Here is a 22766-nt window from a genome sequence, read left to right as displayed (position 1 = left end):
TATTAATAATTTATAATTTTAATGGTTTGAATGCTACGTATTTTTTGAGATTCATAGCTTAAAATTTATTAACTGAACTAAGTAATGCGTACCGAACCGCACCCCCGGCCACAAAAACCGCAAGAAAGATTTCAGGACAAATTCTCAGTAATATTGCCGTACTATCTGTATTCGCGGTTACAGTGCTTATGAGGTCAATATAATGTATCATGTCACATGTTATTATTATTATTATTATTATTATTATTATAACATGTAGCGTTACTGAATTAAACGATTCCATTTTCATATAAAGCGTTTTCTTGCGTGGCTATAGAAAATATAATAGGCGGTGGGAAATTCATGCAATTATTGACGGAGAGAAATCGTTTGCGTTAATTAAAAGATTAAAGTGCAGAAAAAATCAAGTACACCGCTCTAACTGTATAGAAAGTGTGCGTGAACATATATATATTTTCATTAAATTATACTTAATCTATTATTTTTTTCTTCAACAGTATGATGGATGTGGGAAGCTCGCCGTCTTCGCGTCATCCCCAGTCGCCCTCTTACCACAGATCGTATGAGCAATACGTCCATCAGGGCGCTTCTCCGAGTCCTGGTATATTACAGTCTCAATCAGGGCCAGAGCAGCCATGTTCAAATATCCATGATTCTCAAATGATCGGCGGAGTTATTTCGGCTCCTCATCAGTCGGTGAACGAGCTAGGAATGTCTCAAAGTCACATGCAGAGTCCTCACATGCTGAACAGCATCAAGAGCGATGATATGCAATGGTCTCACCATCCCATGTCGTACATGGATTACAGTGCTAGGAGTCACTACGATCCTTCGAGGCTGACTATGACCGACTACCGCATCCCATACGATAACAGCAGGGACTTTCAAGGATCTGCCTATCCGAGGACGTTCGGAGGGAAGATTGGTCAAGCTAAGGCGCTCAAGGAAGCCAGGATCAGGAGGCCTATGAATGCCTTTATGGTGTGGGCTAAAGTCGAGAGGAAGAAGCTGGCTGACGAGAATCCTGATTTGCACAACGCCGACCTGAGCAAAATGCTGGGTGAGTCTTTCATTATTTATGTTTAATAATACGATACAATACAAAAAATAATATTTAAAAAACGTAAAATTTAAATAACGGTCCGAGAATTAAACCTTGATTATTTATATGTAGCCTAAATTGATACATTGATACCGATCTTATAGGTGTGTGTGTGTGTGGTTCGATCAGTCTACTCGCCAGTGACTAATACGTTTATCGCTGCTTATCGGTAATCTCTTATACGGTTATTTAGCACCGTTGATTGAGTTGTCACTGACGGGTGGACAGGTGTCGCGGTCGCGTATGGTCAGGACTGGTTCCCTAATCGACCCTACAGAATGCGTTTTGCAACCGAGAGCGTAACGACGCGGACGTCGAGACGCCGATTTACTGCATTAACGCCTTGCCGGTTAATTAGAAATAAAATTTATAAAAATATTTGTGAGCAATAATCGTAAAATAAATTAATGAAAATAATTATACGACTTGCGTACGCGCAGCTCTTACGACATATGCGTCGCATAAACGATTATTGACTATATAAGGATTAGCGATGGCATTCGTTTATATTTTAGCTTGTATAAAATAAGCATAAATAATCGCGTGAATGGTTTATTATAATTTGATTATATGGATGGTCGTATTTGTACATGATCAAGTATAATTTAATTTTTCTAGTTTTGCTTCGTGGTTTGAAAATATGCGCTTATTTTAAATAGATTTGCGCAATTATCCCGCAATAAGCTTTATTAAATTGAAATGCAACAAACTCTATATACTAGTTTTATCATTCTGTAATTAATTATTTATTTATATTACGTTCACATAGACTTATTAAAGTAACTTATAACCAATTGAAAAATGGTTGAAATTCCATGCGATCTTAAATAGGAATATTCTAAAAAAGATCTTGCATTTTAAACCAATCGTGGTTAGTATTAATAACAATTCAATAAAATGGCAAAATAATAAAATATAGATAATGTAACTGTAATACAATTTAATGTTTCATATTGTCGGAAAGTGAAAAAAAATGACCCAAATATAAATTTTCGCTTTATAACATATCTGAATATATGTACTCCAAGCGTGTATTTTATTGTATTAACTATAATACATTACCGTGTATTTTTTGCTTTTCTAAATAACAATCTAAATATTGTATAAGTGAGAAAAATAGAGTGTCTAGTTTTTATAATAAGTCTTCGCACTTTAGATGCATAATATGAGAATTTAATTATTATCTTTATTCAATATATTTTCCATTTATAATCAAATATGTATTGCTATAATTTAGTAACATTTTCGTTGTTTCTTAAGCGGTAGAAATATAATTTCGTTCCCTAATTTTAATCGTTTTAAAATTTAAATCGTTTTTTGTGTCATCAAAACATATTTTCTATATAGCTTATGCTCTGGATAGATGTATAAAATTATAATTACAATTAATATAAATCATTGATGTATAATACATAAAGCATATATAAAAAAAATGCAGGAGCTTTACTATTATTTTTATAGAATATATTTCTAATATTTAATATATCGCTATAATTTTGTGAGATTTTCGTTATTTGTTAAGTAGTTGAACTGTTAATTTGCTCTCTTTCTTAGATTAAATCTTATATAAATTATTAAAAAATATATTGCTATAATTTAGATCGTTCTTCGAAGCATAAAAAAATATTTTCTGGATAGCTTTATTTAATTTTAATAATATTATTAAAATATTAAATGTGAAATAAAAATTACAATTGTTTGAAAGCCTATATAGTTAATACATAAATTCAATATAATTAAAATGCAAGATCTTTGTGTTTATTAATATGGAATATATTTGTATTATTTAATAAAAAATATATTGATATAATTTTGTGAGATTTCCGTTTTTTGTTAAGTGGTAGAACTGCAATTTTGTTCTTCTCTAAAAAATGTAGGTTATAGTCCATAAAAAAGGATGTAAAAGCTTTTCACTAAAAAAATAATTTATTAAAATAAAATATTAGACACGCTGCTAAATTTGAGGCTTTTTTTAAATAAAAATTAAAACAGAATATTTATTCTACATTTTATTTAATCATCAAATAGATTGCGGTGCTTTTTATATTATTAAATATCTTGCTGAAATTATTATCTTAATTTATTATTATTTGATTTAGTGATTTGTAAAAATTAACTTTTATCTATTTTTTTACAATTTATTTTTCGTAATTTTTTTTGTGTAAATTACTCAAATAAGTATATACGTTATATTTTCACTAGTATTAATTTGATTTCACCATCTAAGCCAGTTAAAATGCACCAAATCATTGATTCTGTGATCATGTGGAGATATGCGTATCTCCATATGATTACAGAATTGTGATGTAACGTAGTTTGACAAAATACTACAATATTAAAAATAAATTAAACCAAACTCAAACCTAATCTTAAGGTTAGGTTTGGGTTTAAACAGAATATGATCGTTTCGCAACTTGAGTTTCAACGACAGCTAAAAGCAGAATATTATTTAATGTTTTCGCTAGTAAAAAATGTATTTGGATATTATTTGACTGATAATATAAATTCACTGTTACATATGTATCAAGGTGATCCTATCCTATCTTTATATATACTGTATATTATTATTAAAGTATAACGGTTTTCTTTATTAAAAGTTTTAGACGTTTGAATGTAAATCACTACAAAAAATATTTTTCATAAAGCACTAAAATTCTTTGCTCTTCTAAAAAAATGTCATATGTTTTGTGCTAGATATAAAAATATCAGCAGATGAGCCTTTCTTGGTAGAAAGTTCTACAAATCGAAGTTGATATAAAATATCATTACAGTTTTACAATAAATACATTTAGAAAGGATTAAATATTAAAATAATTGTTCCCCCTCTAGATTATTTATGTTATCAAATATTTTACAAGAAACTGGAAAAAGGGATTTTGTTCTTAACAAAAATATGCAAATTAAAAAAAAAGCAAATGATAAGATTTTAAGCTAATTTTTATGGAAATGACTTATTATTTAAATATAATCGAGAACGATTTGCAAAAATGTTAAAGCATTGATTGCTATATATTAATTTATCAAGGAAAGAAAAGGCAAATAATATTTACATAAATGTACAAACCTCATATATAAATAAGTTTGTACTTCAGTTTTGTTTTATAGGACCATTTTATTTTCACCTATCTCTTGAAATTAATCATTTTATATAAAAAAATTGGTCGAATGTTTTGCTCGATTTTTGACATACAGTAGCAAATAATTAGATAAATTGAGGTCTTTGTGTATATATCATATCTTTTACTAAAATAATTTATTTAGTGTTGAAATGTAATATAAAATATACAACTCTGTGAATTGTGTATAAGCTAATAGATAAAAGCGCTATTTGTATTGCTGTTTCTTATTTATCATTAAATAAAATTGGTAAGCGATAAAGAAAACACATACTAATTAAATTTTATAACTTTTAAGTTGCTGTAGTTGAGAAGGTTGTTATTCAATTTTACGTATAACTGATAATTTGCGGTCAAATAATTGCGGACAATGAAACAATAGACATAAACCTGATATAGCAACTTATAATAAATTAAATAATTATTGAGCATATTCTTGTTAATACATGTTAATTATACATTGTTATTTCTGATATGATACTCTCAAAATATAATTATTAAATTAACGCGATCTTAATTTCACCGTTCAATCATTCGCTTATTTATGTCATAACTTGGTCCTGTCATCTTTATATATTTTATTTATTTCGCATTCCACTGCATCGACTACCAATCCTCAAGTGGCATCTTCTTCCGGACATCGCAAAATCATAAAAAAACTATATCAACCACGCACATCATGACGACGCCGCTTTCGTACGCTATTCCGATAAATGTTTGTCCGAAACAACAGTTTTTTACGACGATTTCGCATTAAAAACATTTCAAAATGGACATCCTGTCGCCGGCCATGTTTATCGCGCATATACATATGATATTTTTTCTCGGCTCGATTGTACGTATCGAGAATTAATTATTCAGCAGTAATTATATTTTGCCCGTGCAAGTCCATGAATTTATAATGAATGACTTATTTTTAATGTGATTTAATTTGACGTAAAACATCATTGAATTGATGTTTTCTTACGAAATATTTCAAGTCTTTGAATTCACAATTGTTTGGACATTTAATACATGCACGTTTGCTATATGGAATGATGTCTGAGTCAGCTTTGTCAAGTGCGGTTTCTTCAACGAATCGAACGCTCTGACAAAAACGCTTATCACTACGAAGTAATCACCGCTAAAATGCTAATGCAAGTATGGAAGACTCGATGAGTCTGTCGCTTTTGGACGTTGAGGTCGATAATCCATCGAATTTGACCTCGTTGATGCCTTTTTTGCAGCTAGAACCTTATGCGTTTGATAATATGATATTTTGCTGAAGATAGTTATTACTTTGTGATACATTATAAAACGTAGCTATATATTGCTTTAAAATATGTATATAAAATACCAAAGTCATATGCTATAACTTGATAATTATGGCATAAGTATCATGCTACTGCGAAATCTCATACCAGCATAAAAACTATGCAAAGACATATGTCATTTTGCAAGACTATTACATCGTTTAAAAAGACAGGATTGAAAGATTATATAGGTAAACTATATATTACCGATTATAAAGTAATATAATAACAAAATAAAGAGAGTTGTTTTAAAATATGCTTCATTAAAGAAGTAATCAATTTTAAAGTTAAATTAATTATAAAATCAAACTGTCACTTTTGTCAGGATGTCTATATATACATGAGCCATTTTAATGCATGAATACATATACATTCTACACTCAGCCACTGTATCTATATGTGACACATTAGAAGTAATTAATCGGCGCTAATGTTCGACGCCAGTCAAATATGGTCTATGGCTAAGTAATTAAAGCCTTATAAAGCCATCACGTTTCTTAGAGAAGACAGGAGCGAGTGTGTGAATATGGATTATGTTGCGGCCGTAAAGCCTTAATTAAGAATAATCTCTTCTAGCAATGGAATCGGTCCTTGTGCAATTAAAAAAAAAACATCGGCGCCGCTGGAGAATTTTTATTAATTGATTATGAAATTAACGTTACAAGCATTGACAGTTAAGGCACACGTTTTCTCAAATACAAGTCAACAGTGACGAGTCACATTTTAATGTTACAAGATTATAATTTCTGTACGACTACCACCCACGTCCGACCCTACCAGATAACACGTTGTTTATGCTAATTCACGTGGACTCAACAAGAGCTAACTCGTCCTCTTCCAAATTGATTTTAAGGATGACACGCATATAGTTCAATGTATCTGTCTTAATAAAATGGTGTATTGAAGCCGATTCAACGTAACTGTGAATATTGGCAGTATGTGCTTACGTGTGTGTGAATGTTGAAAACCGCAAATTTTCTGGCGACGAGCTAAAGCTTATAAGGTGGCGTGATGATACGAGTGTCTCGTGGTCGCATATTGACGAGTCATATTGTGGTCTTGAAGAGTCGGGGTCATATTAAAAATATTTTAAAATAAATATTTGAGTGATTATAATATTTTATGTATAAAGAATATAGTTAAATAATATTTCTATATTTTATGGTGAAATTAATTGTTTTTTTAATTTATTAAGCTTAAACCGTTGACCATAATCAATTAAATTTATGATTTCATAAAATATACATTATGTATTCAATAAAAATAATATTAAAATTAATTAATAGGTAATTTTGTGTGCATTTTCCTGTTGTTTGAGGTAAATTTATAGTAGCGATTATGTGTCATTTTTATTGCATTATTTGAATGACTAGCTTTTTTCAGCAAAATGAAAAAGTAAAATTAATATTATTTTTAGATTTTGTAACAATGTGTTGTCTTACTTAACTACAGTGTAGTTAAATTACATATAGTGTAGTTAATACACTATATACAATTTTTACCTGAAAATATAATAATTAAATTTATATATAAAAGTTGTATTATTATTTTCTTTTTTGGATATTATAGGTTTTGGTTTGATAAAATATTTAATTACATTTTTATGATTTATTCTAAATTTTTTTAATACGTTTATTTCAATAGTATAAATAATTTTACATTTATATGTTACTGGTTTATAACCATTTTCTTGTTTACAATTAGTTATTAGCTACAATTTAATAAAAAATAAGAATAAAAAACAAAACGTCTGTAGTTATAATTTAAGGGAAAAATTAAAATACATTTTACAATTTAAGCGAAGGAAAATTAAAAATACAAAATTTTTGCATAATATATATTGCACTCATTTCAAGGTAGTTTTTGGTGTAAAGCAATAGTTTTATGTAGTTAATACATATTTGTTACAGTCGTTTTATAGTTTTGTCCCTAAACTATGTAGGTACATATATGTTTTTGTGAAAATATTTTTTTTTGCAATTTTTACTTGCAGTATTTTATAACAATGCAATATAACAATGCAAGCAAAAACTCTTTGGAATTATATATGTATATACATGTATTATATAAATAGCATATAAATAAAAAAATACTTGCATTTACTTAGTTTTTGTGTTATGTACTTTTAATTTTATAAATGCTTGTAATAAAAATAAATTAACTATTATAGTTTATTAATCGTATATATATAAGGGCAAACAAGTTGTTTTACCTTAAGGTGCATATACTATTCAATTAATAATTCAGAATATTTTTATATATACTGATGACCTGAAAGTGTTTCAGTGTATTCGTACAAATTCGGATTCACTCTCTTGAAATACCTGGAGTTGCTGTGGAGATGGTCGCTGTATAATCTTTCAGCATTGCCAATTATACATTGCATTCTCGGTGTAGCGTCTATTCATAGAAGCTCTTTTTAAAATTGCTTAGAGGCGGTATCGACAACCCAACTTTCGGGTGTCAGCTTAACTTTAGAGTGCTAGGGCACTCTAAAGTTAACTTAGAGAGTCGCGATCACGTTCCTTATTCTTGCCCGTTGTGGCTAGGACGTCAGCGCTTGAGAACGTTCCTCTTGCACGAGTTTCTCAGAGAGCATGCCAAACATAAAGCTGTTTTTTTGATGATAGTTATGAGGAGCTTGAAAAAATATGTGTCATCATGACGCATTGGGGAAGCCTGTCAATTCATGATGGTTGAATTTGTAATAAAAAATAGAAATATTTAAGTATGTATTAAATTTAACATATTGTTTTATGTATATGTATGTTGTACAATAAAATACATATATATGTATATGATTTATTCCTATACAAATTTGGGAATATAATATTATGTTATAAAAATTGTGGTTAACCAAAATCCTTAATATTCTGTCTGCAAATTTGCCACAATTAAAATTAATAGTTATTCATATTGCACTTTGACCAGGATGTAATAAAAACAGAAGCACTTACTATTATTAAAAATTAAAATTATACACAGTGATTCATATTTATAAAAATCAACACATATTTTGCATACATTAAGGATCCATCCTTTGTTATTAAGGCGTTTTCAACGATGGCGTATGTACTCTTTTCCGTAGCTGTATCTTATAAAAGGCGTAGGTACCTATACTTAGCCAGTGCTTGGTTACATAGCTGACCGCAATTGACGGGTCGACTTTTCTTTTATTTTCTTCTTCCTCTTGTCGGGCATAATGCGCTTGTGTGGTACTGAGCCGGTGGGGTAATTTGCATAACATGGCGACCCCCACCTCAGTCTCCTCCTCTTCTTGGGAGAAGAGAAGACGCTTTGAGATGGAGGTAGAAAAAAAGGAGAATTGAATTAAAACGAGAGTGGTGAAGCAAGCCTCGTTCTGTGGGTGTGGTGCTCCGGTCTCTGGAGTGACTTACTTTCCGCCCACTCTCTTTGAGATTATTTTTATTCAAACGAAACAATGAGTTTTGAAAAAAACACTGACAGTTAATAAATGTCCAGTCTTTGAACTTGCATCATTATCGTCGTCATGTTGACAATCTTCACAGTGACGGGTCAAACGGGACATTTTATGTGATTGTGTTTTGATTGTGGTGCTCTAGAATCGGACGTAAATCGCAGCTATTATGGACGATTTAAGAACATAAATTAAAAATACAGTTAATATTTGGCATTTAAAAAAAACATCAACAGTTAATATAGCAATCAAAGTAACGCGACGCTAACAATTATGTTTTTTTTAAGCTGATCTTGATATTGAAAACTGTTTTTAAGCTCAATAATTAAATTTCGAATTGCATTAACATTACGGATAACCTTGTGGGAAAAACCTTAGGTACGATTTATGACACAATAATTTTATGATTCATAGTTATTATGGTATTGTTGCTAATAATTGTAATTTCATACATTTATTGGTTATATGTAAATTGAAAATACAAATATAATTTGCAGCTATAAATAAACTATCTATATATGAAAGTACTGAATTCTTTCTGCAAATAAAATCTCTTTAAATCACGCACAATAAAAATAAAGTGTTTTATTAGCTCATTTCATGTAATATCTACATATTTATTTTTTTAACTAGACAACTTACTATGATATATAACAGTAGTAGTTACAAAAAATACCGGACATCATGTAAACATATCGTTGTCTTGAATTTGTCTTTAAGATATATTTTAGCATTATATTTATTTTAATTTATTTATTTTATTCTAATATAAATCTGGTAGTTAATATTTACTCGTTAGTTCTCTTTAATGGTTTTAATCAGTTCTTAAACAAAAAGAAAAAAAAACTTAATATGTTAGATAGATATTCTACCTAAATGTCATTTATTTGCATATATATTTTTTAGATTCATAAATAAAAATCAAATAATACAGTTATAATATAAATTATTTATTCGTAATATTTTTACTACTATCTTTAGTATTTTAACATTTTCAGTAATAAGTTTAAATATGTGCAAAACATTTTTATTCAATATGCTTTTTATTAAGTTTTTCTCTATATGTAACATTAATGTTAGTAGTAATATTAATTTGCCAATAAATTTATTTGATGATATATGCATCTCCCATTATTCCTAACATTTCTCAATTTCTATCGTGTCTTAGAGATAAAAATTAGTGATTATTGTAAATTTAATTTCTATTTTAATCTCGCGGATGAATATTGAATTAAAATTATTGCTGTTGTATTTAACCCTTGAAGGTCAAAAAATAAAAAATCTATGTGCTATAATTTCTTTATTTAACATAATACTATTTACAGGTGCAATTGATATACAATTAAATTTAAGTGGCTAGTATAAACTATTTCCTTAATTACGTGAATGTACAATTTTTTATAGTTACGTTTTTGAGAATGCTATCTGTGTTTGGGTAGAGGAAAATTTGCCAAAAACTATGTTATAAACAAACAAAGGGACCGCTGGACCCTAAAGTATTATTTCATAATAACAGATATGCTAAAATCATGATTCATTTACTCGGATTTAGGCATTTATCAGATATTTTTTTATTTAATGGAATTTACTTGTATAAACAAATCTAAAGCTAATATTCTTTGTACTTAAAAATATTCATGAAAGTGCTGAAATGCACATTTTTAATCTTTATCTGATATTTTTGCGTAACATCTTTGAATTTCTTATTTTTTAAATACTATGGTTCGATAAATTCAAGTGATTTACAACCTTAAATTATACTAAATAACCATATTATTAGGTTTATGGCACCTTTAGGCGCCTAATGAGTACTGTCGATTTTCTTGATGACTTCTATAGAAGCCATCTACAGTGAAAGGGTTAATTAAATAGTATTAGTATTTGAGAGATAACAAAAGCTATAGAAAATAGGGTACTAATGTCTCCCCTTAGCGCAGTTAAATTCAAGCATAAAGAGTAAATTTCATTGTAAAATTCATAATTTTATATATAAATATATACTCCTACAAAAAAGGATTAAATTGGATTAATAGTTTTGAGCTTTGGGTGTTATTTTTTTATACCGCTATTGAACATCACTGTTATAAATTAGGGTTTCTCAAACAATTTTGGTCCGTAGCTTTGCTTAATCAAGTTATACATTTACTAAATTATTATTTAGGTTTTTAAAAAAAGGATAAGGACTACCGCTGGATTTAGAAAAAAATATAGAAAGGCATACATAACATATTGTTTTTATTGTATTTAAGATATATTATCTATGAATTATATAATAAACAATTAGATTTACAATCAGGGACGCGATAATATATAAATTAATTACAACGTATTAAATTTAATAAAAATATTTTTAGATTATTGCATGTTTGAAAATCATCTAAAGATAAACAAAGGTCATTCTGATTTTCAATATTTAATCAATTACAGGTTTTAAATTTCACAAAATAGGATTTTGGAAAAGATTAGAAAATTCCCGATTTTTCTTGTAATGTACAAATGTACAAGAGTTTAATCACTCCTCAGATATATTTTCCATTATTGTTGTTTCGCAATTTTCTACCCATTTTATAACTTAATTATTCATCACGATATTCATCAGCAAGATTAGGATCATCTAGGAAAATATAATCTGTGACGATCTATCGGAATTCATTATTAATAGTAATTTCAAAATCCGGAAAAACGTTAGTGTCCATATGGGATTTATACACATGTCTTTTAGGTAGTATTACTCACTGAAGTATACAACTGGTCAATCTGTTACATAAATCGTTGGCAATTTAATAAATTCGCAATGCTTTAAGTAATTCAACGTAAACACCAGTGGTGTGTTTACAAACGTAGTTAAATAATAATGAATAGTTTCTAGAGCTCCCTATTTTCCAATGTTTTCTTGTGATTTTCCAACCACTACTTGCGATCTTCTGGGTGGTCCATATGGTTCACTTTCAGGACTTCTAGCATACACAATAGTGTTATCAGGCATTTGAAACAAAATTAAAGATGTGACTTAAGTTATTAGAGACCTGTTTAAGAATAGGGAAAACATATCGAAAAATTTCTCTATCACCTGCTCTATCTAGTATATCAATACGATCGCTTTGCGCAGCATCCCATCACATCGTCTTGCTCCGCGAGAAAGACAGCGCCGGCGGTCGCGTTCTGGTCTTGGTCCCCGATTGGTCCGCGGGGGCGCGGGCCCGTCGGAGGGGGCGCCGCTGCCGACCAATCGCGTAGAGGCTCGCGCGGCCGCCGAGCGACGAGCTTTCATCATCGCCGTCGGGTAATTTGCGCTCGCGGACAATTTGAATACCGCTATCTCTATATAAGTAGATACGTATAAGTAACATAGCGCGCGTTGAGCAATGGCGCCTGCTGCGGACGCCTCTTTAAGCGCATTCAATAGCTAATAGACATATCAATCTGAGTGTTGATAACACGCGATTCTATCGTTTAAATAAAAATTAATATTAATAATCAAATTTCTGTATGCACATTTACCAGTGATTATGTAAATATTACGAAGAAACAGTCGTAATTAATGAATGTAAATTGGTTTACTTGAGGAGTTATAACATCATATTACGAATACAATATTACATTGTTCGTATTATGTAGCAGAGATGTTCAATCTAGTATCCTATATAATTGAGAAAATTACTATATATACAAAATTAAAAAATAATATCAAAACAGTAAGGGAATATAACTTTACAAGTAGCAACATGCTATTTAAATCCTACTTTTGAGTGACTAACCTCAATTATATATGTATTGAATACTGAAAAAATAGAATTTATGAAAAATATTTTGAAGTCATTCAAATTTTTTTAGGACATTTTAGCAGGTTCTAAAAATATATTTTTATGTTATAAAATCTAAAGAGGTGTTATAACTAAGAAATCAAAAAATAATCCTGCATAATAGTTGGGTATAGATAATTTTGAGAATATTGTGGACGAACTCAATATGTGTTATCAATTATCAAACCTATGCTTTATCTTGAGATGGGTTTCGACAAGTTAGATGAACTAAAACTGTATTGATGAATATAAATAATGTGTAGTTGATCACCTCGATTATACTTTATTTAAGTTCGCACTCAACCCTTTGTTTGCTGAGCTCTGATGTATCATTGAAGAAAGAGTCGGATACATTATCGATTGACCTATCTAGAATAATTGTTTCTAAGAAAAAAAATATTTTAGATCATACAATTTTTTTTATTGTGTAATTTATTTTAAAATGTTTGGCCAGGGACGTCATTTAGGGCATAGTTTCTTAACCGGTGGTCCGCGAAGATTTTTATGATCGAATTTTATGCTGTATTTTATGGTTTTTAAATTATATTGTTTGTTACTGACTGGTTTAAAATACTTAAATATGGTTATATCAGCATACTGTGTTGCAAAATTAATTGTTTTGAATAAAAAAATTATATATATAAATATTTATTATTTTATTTTTGTGATTTTTTTGGTGGTCCGTGGATGTAAAAAGGTTAAGAAACTATGATTTAGGGGAAGGGCGCATTTGCCTCTCTTTAAATTTTACCTTAATGAAATCGAAATATTAAAAATAGCTATAAAAGTTGAAATAACCTTTCTAATTCAAAACCCCTCATCCCTCAAAGCAAATCTAAAAGAATTTTGAATCTATACCGAAAATATTTTTTAAAATATATAATTTCAGAGAAATCATATTACAATACATTTTCACTGGTAGATATATATTTTTACCAGTAAAATTATAATTTTTCTGGCATGTGCTATTAAAATTATATGATTTCATATTTTCCATTTGTAGTAATATATAAATTTACATACTTATAATTATCTATTACCATACGATATATTAATGTTACTGTGAATGTGAATGTGAATATTTCCCTAGTGAAGTCCAAATATATCCCTAGTGTAATATTCTTGCCATCAGGCAAGAATATTATTTAACTGGCGGGTGCTAGTGAAATTATATGCTGCTCAAAAATGTATATGAAACTCAACTTGATAGTTGCGAAACGTCCATTCGCTGTTCAAACCCAAATCTAACCTAATGAAAGTTCTAAAACTAATTATATTTGTAGAACTTTCATTAGGTCAAGTCCAAAATATTTCTCTCAGGGAAAATAAGCGCAAGAAAAAATACAGACAGATGTCGCATCTCGCATATTGTTCCATAGTTTGTCTGCACTTTGATATTACATAGTTAAGTACAAATATATTTTCACCAGTAGATATATATTTCTATTAGCGAAAATATAATTCAATTGATAGGCGCTAATACGCTGCTCTAAAATGTCTATAAAACTCAATTTGACAGTTGCGAAACGTCCATTTGCTATTTAAACCCAAAGCTAACTTAATGAAAGCTTTAAAACTAATTACAGTTTTTGAACTCTCATTAGGTCAAATCCAAAATACAAACTAAGCCAACTCATCTCTCATGGGAAAAAAGCAAGAGAATAAGTACAGACAGACGTCGCATCCCATATGTTGCTCTACAGGTTATCTGCATTTCGATATTACACTATGTTTTAAAAATTTAGTAGTTATCCTTAGCGATTATATTATGAATTTCTGAAATGAGAGTATTGGTCAAAGTATATTCAAATCGAATTTTGATCAATAGGAGGGTGCAAAAACAATTATCACTTCTCAGAAGTCAAAAATTTACGTCAAAAGCAATAAAATTGTGTTGGAGCCGTCGTAGTGGGAACGCTCGGTAACGAGCGTTCCCACTGCGTCGGCGACGGCACGATTTTATTGCTTTTGACGTGGATTTTTGACTTCTGAGAAGTGATAATTGTTTTTTGCGCTCTCCTATTGGTCAAAATTCGGTTTATTATGCTTCATTGGAGTCGTAATATTGTTATAAAAAGTCTTGATTTTTCGTAGACTCTAATTGGGAATTGAATTTGACCAGAAAAAGACATGTCATATAATGAAATACTATGAATCTTAATGAAGTCTTCTACGACACTCATTTCTCCCCTCCGGTTAACAAACGATCAAGAAAAACCGACTAGCTTCATGATTCAGAAGCGCTTTAATATACGCGCCGACTTGTTTTCTTCTCTCAATTTGTGTGGAATCTATACACCTTGTATAAAAGCCTTTCCAATCTTCTTAATATAGTTTCTTGGCAAGCTGATAGATAGTTTGAGTAAGATTTGATTTGATTTCTGCAGCCAGGACATAATCGTTTATCTTTGCTGGTCTCACACATCCAGGATTACTCTTGTTTTTGTAATTTCCCGTTCGATTTCTTTAACCATCTGTGACATTTACAAATATCTAATGAAGCAACTACCACTTTCTAAATGTTTTTAGTGCTAATTTTTTTAATGAAATTCATGTAACATGCAATTTTGTATAAATTGTTCATTTGGTAAAAATTCTGCTATCGTAAATTTTAGATCGTACATATCTGGTACTGAAAATAATAAATCTAATAATGAGCTAATATAGCTCATATAGAATATATTTATATAATAAAAATAATAATAATTAAATAAAAAATATTGTAATACAGCTTATACGAGCGTTTTCGTTCAACTGATTATTAAAACTTCATACATTATTTAATAAATGCTGGGTGTGTATGAATAAGAGTATAATAACAGCCGCTTTGCGAAACCTTTCATATGAAAAAATGGCTTAATACGATCCGGGTAAACGGCGTAAAAATTTGCAATTCAATTCTATAATTACACACTGAAAAATTCCGTAATCCGTAATCCGAACACATAGCAGGAAGTGGCGTATTATCCGCCATTTTGCTCTGCGGCAGCATTATCTGAGGAGATCTTCGTCAGATACGAACCTGCCGGTGCGATATTCTTTAATAAATATCAGTATTCAAACTGATTTTTTATGTATGCTTCAAATTAGCGTATTAGCATAACAATGACATTATTCTAATGTCGCGAAACGAGAACCGATAAAAATTACATCATTTTTTTTATGCTGAACAATTTCGGCGCCCACGCGTATAAAATTTAATCATCATGGCATAACCGTTAGATTCGCATAATTTGTTTAAAATAACTAATAAAACGCAGAACTCACATGTATACCTAACTAACCGCAAATTTCCGCCGTGAATAACCATTTATCACGTCGTCGAATTTTACATCGTTGATGATCATTATCATTGGTTGTAATAATTTGCGTGCACGAAAGTGTGGGAGTTTTTTTTCCGTAGTTAATTTTATGTTGTCAGTTATTCGTCTGAATGCGCGTATCTGTAATCGCAGGTGAATGCAACGGTGGGCGGTAAACTTTCCAAAATAATACGGTTAACTTTGACTCGAAAATTATATTTTTAATCTTGAAAAAATATATATTTGTTTACGTGCTAAATTTACCGATGCGATTTGACAGTCCGATGACAGCGAGAGCACGTGCTCTATTGTTTAGCATTATTTTGTTTTACTATCGCTTTCAGTTGCTTTAATGTCTCATTGTTTCGATATGCACATACTGAGGCTTTAAATACTTTCTTTAATAGTTTAGTATATTAGAGATAAAGAAACGTTTATAGCTCCTTTTTTAGAAAACGTAAGTCATGCTTAAATCAACGATTATTATAATATATTGTATATCCGTAAATAATATTTAATATTACTGTATTTTATTTAATAGAAAATACTGATGACTCATAAAGCTTTTTAATTGCATCGTTATATTTTTAATAACATTTTTCACATTACTTGATTTTTTATAAACAGCGCCTATTGTTTAGTGATTTTTAATTATATTGTATGTATGGGATATTAAGTTTTATTATAAAATATAATTAATAGCGCATATTAAAATAACAGTAGTCCAAATTCATGTATAAACTAACAAAATATATAGCCAAAGTGTAGGTAGAAAATTCTAAATGAACAGAAAAATAGTAGAACGAATTTTTATATTTTATAAAGTGTAATGCTTATGTCTTCTATTTTTTTCTGCGCTTGAAGCTACCTAACCATATTGATATATTATAGGAAACATCTCTGGTACACAAAATATTATAATACACATGCTCTTGTGCAAACTTGATCAAAATAGCACCCAATAGACAGGAGAAGGTAGTCGTAGTACGATCCTTTGTTTCGTGCACAGGCACGTGCCCGACGAGTTGGTCAGGAAATGTGTGTTAGTGCTGCAAGTGGCGAACGTGTCCGCCGGAACACACGAGGGAGAAGGCGTGCTGACACTTTGACTAATGGCGTAGTATCAATCTACACAGTGGTCGTGTTTTATGAAGGCTCACGAAGCTTCTAACACTTCCGCCGGATAGATTGATAACTATCCGCGGCGGCGGAAACGCCGTGTACCATGTATAAGCAGACGCTGCCAACTCTATCTGCCTATGTGCATGTCTACGATGATAGTCCTGGATTCAGATGATTCATCCTTCTAGATCAAAGGGGGCAATATCGCCCACCGGTGGGCGATAGACGAATTTCGGTGGGCAATTCTGGATCCGGGAGATTTTGGTGGTCGATGGAGGAGCCATGCCATGGAGGGCGACGGAGATTTTATATTAATAATAAAATAAATATTTTCTGTATAAAATATAATGCATTTTATGATCTTTTAAAACTGGCCGTTATAATTGTTTTTTTTTTCCATAAACCTATGGGGACAAATTTCCGGAGCCCTAATGCAAGTTCAAAAACTATAGTTAATTTAGGCAAGTTGGGTTTGGTTATTCTGTTTAGTTTAGATTTGAGTTTGACTAGAAAATAAATGTTTCGCATTTGTCAGATTGAGTTTCGCCTATTAGTTAAATTTAATTTTCTTTAGTAAAAATATATATCTACCGATGAAAATGTATTCGAATATAATTTTATTGAAAAGCTAGGGAAATCATACTCACATTCACTGTAGTATGTATATACATATATGATATTCTAATACGTACGACATAGCTCAATTTTAATTTATCATCGCGATATTGATCTGTGAGATCAGAAAAATCTAGGAAAACCAAATCTGTGATGATTGATATGTATAAATATATCAATATAATAAGCAATAATTCTGATCTACCAGATAAGAAAAACATAAAAAACTAGGGTATAGGATGCAAACCCAGGTCTTTTGGTTAATCACAGACTGGTCATGATTTTATTTGTATAAAAAAATAATCAAGGTCTAAATACCACATAAAGTATAGGTTATTGCTCCTTTGGTTAGGTTTTTTGATGCTTTTAATTCCAATATTTAACCACCAAGTTTCATGGAACTTATGATCTAAGCATACGTTTGTTTTTAATTTTAGAAAAAGTGGTATAAATAGTTTGTGATAAATGTAATGACAATATAATTTATAATTATAACACTTTAAAAATATAACATAATCTTGTTCAATGAATTGTGGTTAAAAATCGTAGAAATTACAATTCATTCATAATATCGCAGTCTATGAATCATTTATGCTTATGTGGTAAATTTTAATAGAAATGTTAAGTGTGTATTTCTATGAATAACACGGATTAAAATTATAGTTGATACGGTACAATTTAGATGCATCTGAATCTAATGTCATAACTCTAATTTACATTTGCACGACTTGCATAATCGATTGTGCATTTGCTTCGTGTATATACATGTGTATATTAATTCGTCATGAATATAAATAACGGTATGCCACCGAACGAACGATTGTTGATTTCTAATAGTTCGATTGTCACTTAAGTAATATTTTTAATTTATTTTATTTATCAGTTCTGTAAGCTTAATAAGTTTGTGTTTCCTCCCGTTGTAAAACAATATAACCATAACTGCCGTAGGAAACAATTATCACGTTTTTCTTACCACACGCGTTGAAGTTTTTTATGTGTCGTATTTTTAATAAAAAATAACTTTTAATAGATTTTGCTGCAAATAAGTCATAAAAGATGAATGTAATAAATCAATTATTAATTAACTTTATATATGTGACGGTCAGTTAAATACAACGGGAGACAGTTAAAAACTTCATTGACTGTATCTAGGTCAAGTTTTATTTGATTTTATATTATGAACATTGAAGAGTGTTGTATAATCTGAACTCAAATCAAATACTTATATGTATGTACATAATATAAACACAGTAGAAAATCAGGATTGATAAGATAAGATAATAAATCGAATCCATAGCTTCTGTATGACGAATGTGACATTTAATTGTTATGAAAATTTCATGCTTATTTTTAATAATACAAATTTTATTCGCTATCGATGGCGTGTCATACAAGTTGTCAAGACATCTATCGAAACCGGTCATGCAGAATCGATTTGGACAGCGCGAATTGGCTGAACTGTCGACCTTCGAATATCACCGTGCCCACGTTTCGGACCATACTGTACCATATAGCATACACAATAATTTTTTGTCGTCAAAATAATCCGGCTCGTTATTTGGCAGTGCAATAAGCTCGTAAGAATGCACGTTCGCCGAAGCGCGTGCCTTTTGAAAATATGTTTAACCCTAAAGGTCGAGCCGTGAAACGGTCAACCATAACCGATCGGTTCAATTATCATAATGGATTCGGTAAATTCATATTTAATATTCATGATTCGGTGATGTTCGTCAATATTTTTTTCGGATGGCCGTTAGTCAGCTATTTTTTTCTCGTCGTCGTACGTCTCGCCTCAGTCTGGCTATGGTGTATGTACTATGTCGACTATATAAGGGTTAAGACATGCGTCCGACTGTTTTGTATTCAACGTTTGATATTTGGTTTATAAGCTATGCGCGTCGCTTGACTCATACACAATTGTTATAGACCGCTATAAAATTCATATACCCATACACTATCGATAAGTGCGACTCGTCGCGTTTTACTTCTCGTTCCATTTATATTTGAAGTTGGAAACGATTATAGCTTACCTTGTTAATCTGATAATGAAGCGTGTGAAGTTATTTTTTATTTCAATTGATAAATAAATATCTGATCATATCAATAAGATTAAAGATTATTATAAGATCGATACTTCTTAAAACTATTAATAATTTTCATGATTTGTCATGATTTAAATGATATTTATTTGCTCAGAATGAGAATTTCATAAATATATTTCAATTACATGGTACGCAAAAAATAGTTCGTACAACTTTTGTAAGTGGCACATTTTACATTTGTACTAAGCAAAATGTCTGCCACGAATACCAATTTCTGATTATAAATATTAAAACGTCGTGTATATACTTTATAATACATATATTTGCTTAGATCTAAACTATGCTTATAAAAAATAAAGTTGAATTACAAATTTGTGACATTCAAATGACTCAGATACTAATATTTAATTTTACTCATACTGTCGAGTTTATTAATTAAACAACCCTTCAACAAAAATTTTATCGGTATGTCCAAAAACGGGTTTTAGAAAAAAATACAGGCGTGAAAATTCCTATATCTTGGCATTAAATCCAAAACCCCGGTGCCAATGCCAAGAATGAAATTTCAGATTTTTTTAGAAAGGGAGCAAAAGTTCACAAAGCAATGGTCGTTTTTTTTTAATATTTCGATTTCATTAAGATTCATAAAATGAAATCCATTTTTCTGGAAAGTTCAATCTTGTTGCAATAAAATCGTGTCGTCGCAGTGGAAATGCTCAGTAATCTAGTGTTCATATTGACCAATAGGAGAGCGCAAAAAACAATTATCCCTTTTCAAAAGTCAAAAATCTACGTCAAAAGCAATAAAATCGTATCGTCACCGTCGCAATGGGAGCACCCGGTAACGAGCGTTCCTACTGCAACGGCGCAAAAACGATTTTATTGCTTTTGACGTGAATTTTTTACTTCTGAGAAGGAATAATTGTTTTTTTCGCTCTGCTCATATTTTTTAAACATAGTTTAATATTTTTTTTTTCAAATACATTTTTTTAAATAATGTACATAATTTTAAAGACATACTTAATATATATACCTAATATACATGTTACTGTTTTATAACCATTTTCATGTTTACAATTAGTTATTAGCTAAATTCAATAAAAAAAAAAACGTTAGTGGTTATAATTTAAGGGGGGAAAATACAAAACCCTTTACAAAATAGTGTAATATCGAAGGGCAGACAAATTATAGAGCCATATGCGAGATGCGACGTCTGTTTGTACCTATTTTGCTTATATTTCGTGAAATATTTTGGACTTGACCTAATGAAAGTCTTAAAACTAGGTCAAGTTGGGTTTGGTTAATTCGTGTAGGTTTGGTTTGGTCTCAGCGTCTATCAGTTAAATTATATTTTTGCTAGTAGAAATATATATCTACTGCTAAAAAAGGTTAGGTTTGGGTTTGAACAGCAAATGGATGTTTCGCAACTCAAATTGAGTTTCATAGATATTTTGGAGCAGCATATTAGCGCGATTAGTTAAAATATATTCACGTTACTATAAATATATATCTAGTGGTGAAAATGTATTTGGACTTATGTATTAATATAATTTCACTGAAAAATACACATTCACTGTGACATTTATACATCGCATATAAATAAATAATGATAAGCATGTAAATGTGTATATTAATACGTATAAAAAAGTTCAAAGCATATCATTTTACTAGCACATACGAAATAAATTATATTTTCATTGGTAAAAATATATATCTACCGGTAAAAATGTACTCTGATATAATTTCAATGAACTGGCATATTTCAAAAAATATTTCCAAAATAAATTCGAGACTTTATTTTAGATTTTCTTGGAGAGATAATCCGAAAATTTCGTTTTTTTTTTTTAATATTTCGATTTTATTAAATTTCATAGCATTTCATTAAATACCATGCATTTTTCTGGCTAAATTCAAGTGGGGCAAATGCCTTCCTTTGCTCCTCCCAAAAGACAGTTTCAGCGTGTGCAATACACCTGCTCCTTATTTACTTCGCAAAATCTGATAAAATGTTTTAGTCTAGCTTTGTCTAATTAATAGCCAGATTCATGGATAAACATTGTGCAATGTGAGTGTATAAAGTATAGAAGGACAATGTGTGATGTTTCTTCTATACATTTTTAATAACATAAACATTACTACGGAATTCAGTAAAAATATTTAAGTATGACTTTCATTACCTTAGAAAAAACCTCGTTGCTTGAAGGTTGAACAATCTAAGCACGCAAGGGCGGGGTTGACCGTTGTCGATTATCGATTCGTATGTAAGTCATACGCTTGGTATTTATTGGTTTTGGAATATTTTGTCTGTCGTCTGTGACCGAACAATGTCCGCCAAAGTGACCGGTCGCGTGCCCGCCATTGTGATGCAGGGCCGGCGCGAGCGGGCGAATCCTTTGGCGTCATATTAAACGCGACACCTACGTGCTCGTCCTACCAATCCGGCGACAATGCGTTGTCGAGTTCTTTCAACTCCCCGCATTGCTCACATTCCCCTTCGCCCTTCGGCGCTAATTGACGACAGAACTAAAGGCTTTGATTCTGACGAGAGACTATAATCTTTACGCACTCGGTTTGAACTTTCATTTCAAACCATTCAGATGATTATGGGATGAATTGGTACTGAGATACACATGTATTTTCTAAATTGTAAGTTGTAACGTCGAGACATTATAATAAGAAATATTTATATATAAGTCAGACATATACAATTGTAGATATATAGATACTAAGATCTTGTTTAGTTCCATAACTATTCTGACCACATTTCACTCTTTGCCTAACTGTAATATTTTTTTACCACCACTAGATTGTCAAGCTCTGAGTAATATGAGTTGTCATAGGGTTAGTATATAGTATATAAATGTGTTATTTAAAGGACTGCTTACGTTGAATGTTATTTTTCCAGTCAGTGTTGACTTGGATGACTGGGATTT

At 30.4% G+C, this 22766-nt stretch overlaps 1 protein-coding gene across 2 annotated transcripts in view; it reads left to right on the top strand.

Annotated features, from left to right (window-relative positions):
• The window catches only part of LOC148227239 (uncharacterized), a 110461-nt gene that overhangs the window by 32961 nt on the left and 54734 nt on the right, over positions 1 to 22766 (top strand). For both annotated transcript variants that reach the window (XM_088201323.1, XM_088201325.1), the window contains one exon: positions 498 to 1060. In XM_088201323.1, coding sequence (XP_088057449.1) covers positions 498 to 1060 — 563 coding nt within the window. The remainder of the gene's footprint in view (positions 1 to 497; positions 1061 to 22766) is intronic.

The sequence above is a fragment of the Plectrocnemia conspersa genome, unplaced genomic scaffold (genome assembly GCF_051122295.1).
Source record: "Plectrocnemia conspersa isolate PC_06_02 unplaced genomic scaffold, ASM5112229v1 ptg000013l, whole genome shotgun sequence".
NCBI classification, from domain to species: Eukaryota; Metazoa; Arthropoda; class Insecta; order Trichoptera; family Polycentropodidae; genus Plectrocnemia; species Plectrocnemia conspersa.
This window is presented reverse-complemented; position numbering and strand designations above follow the sequence as displayed.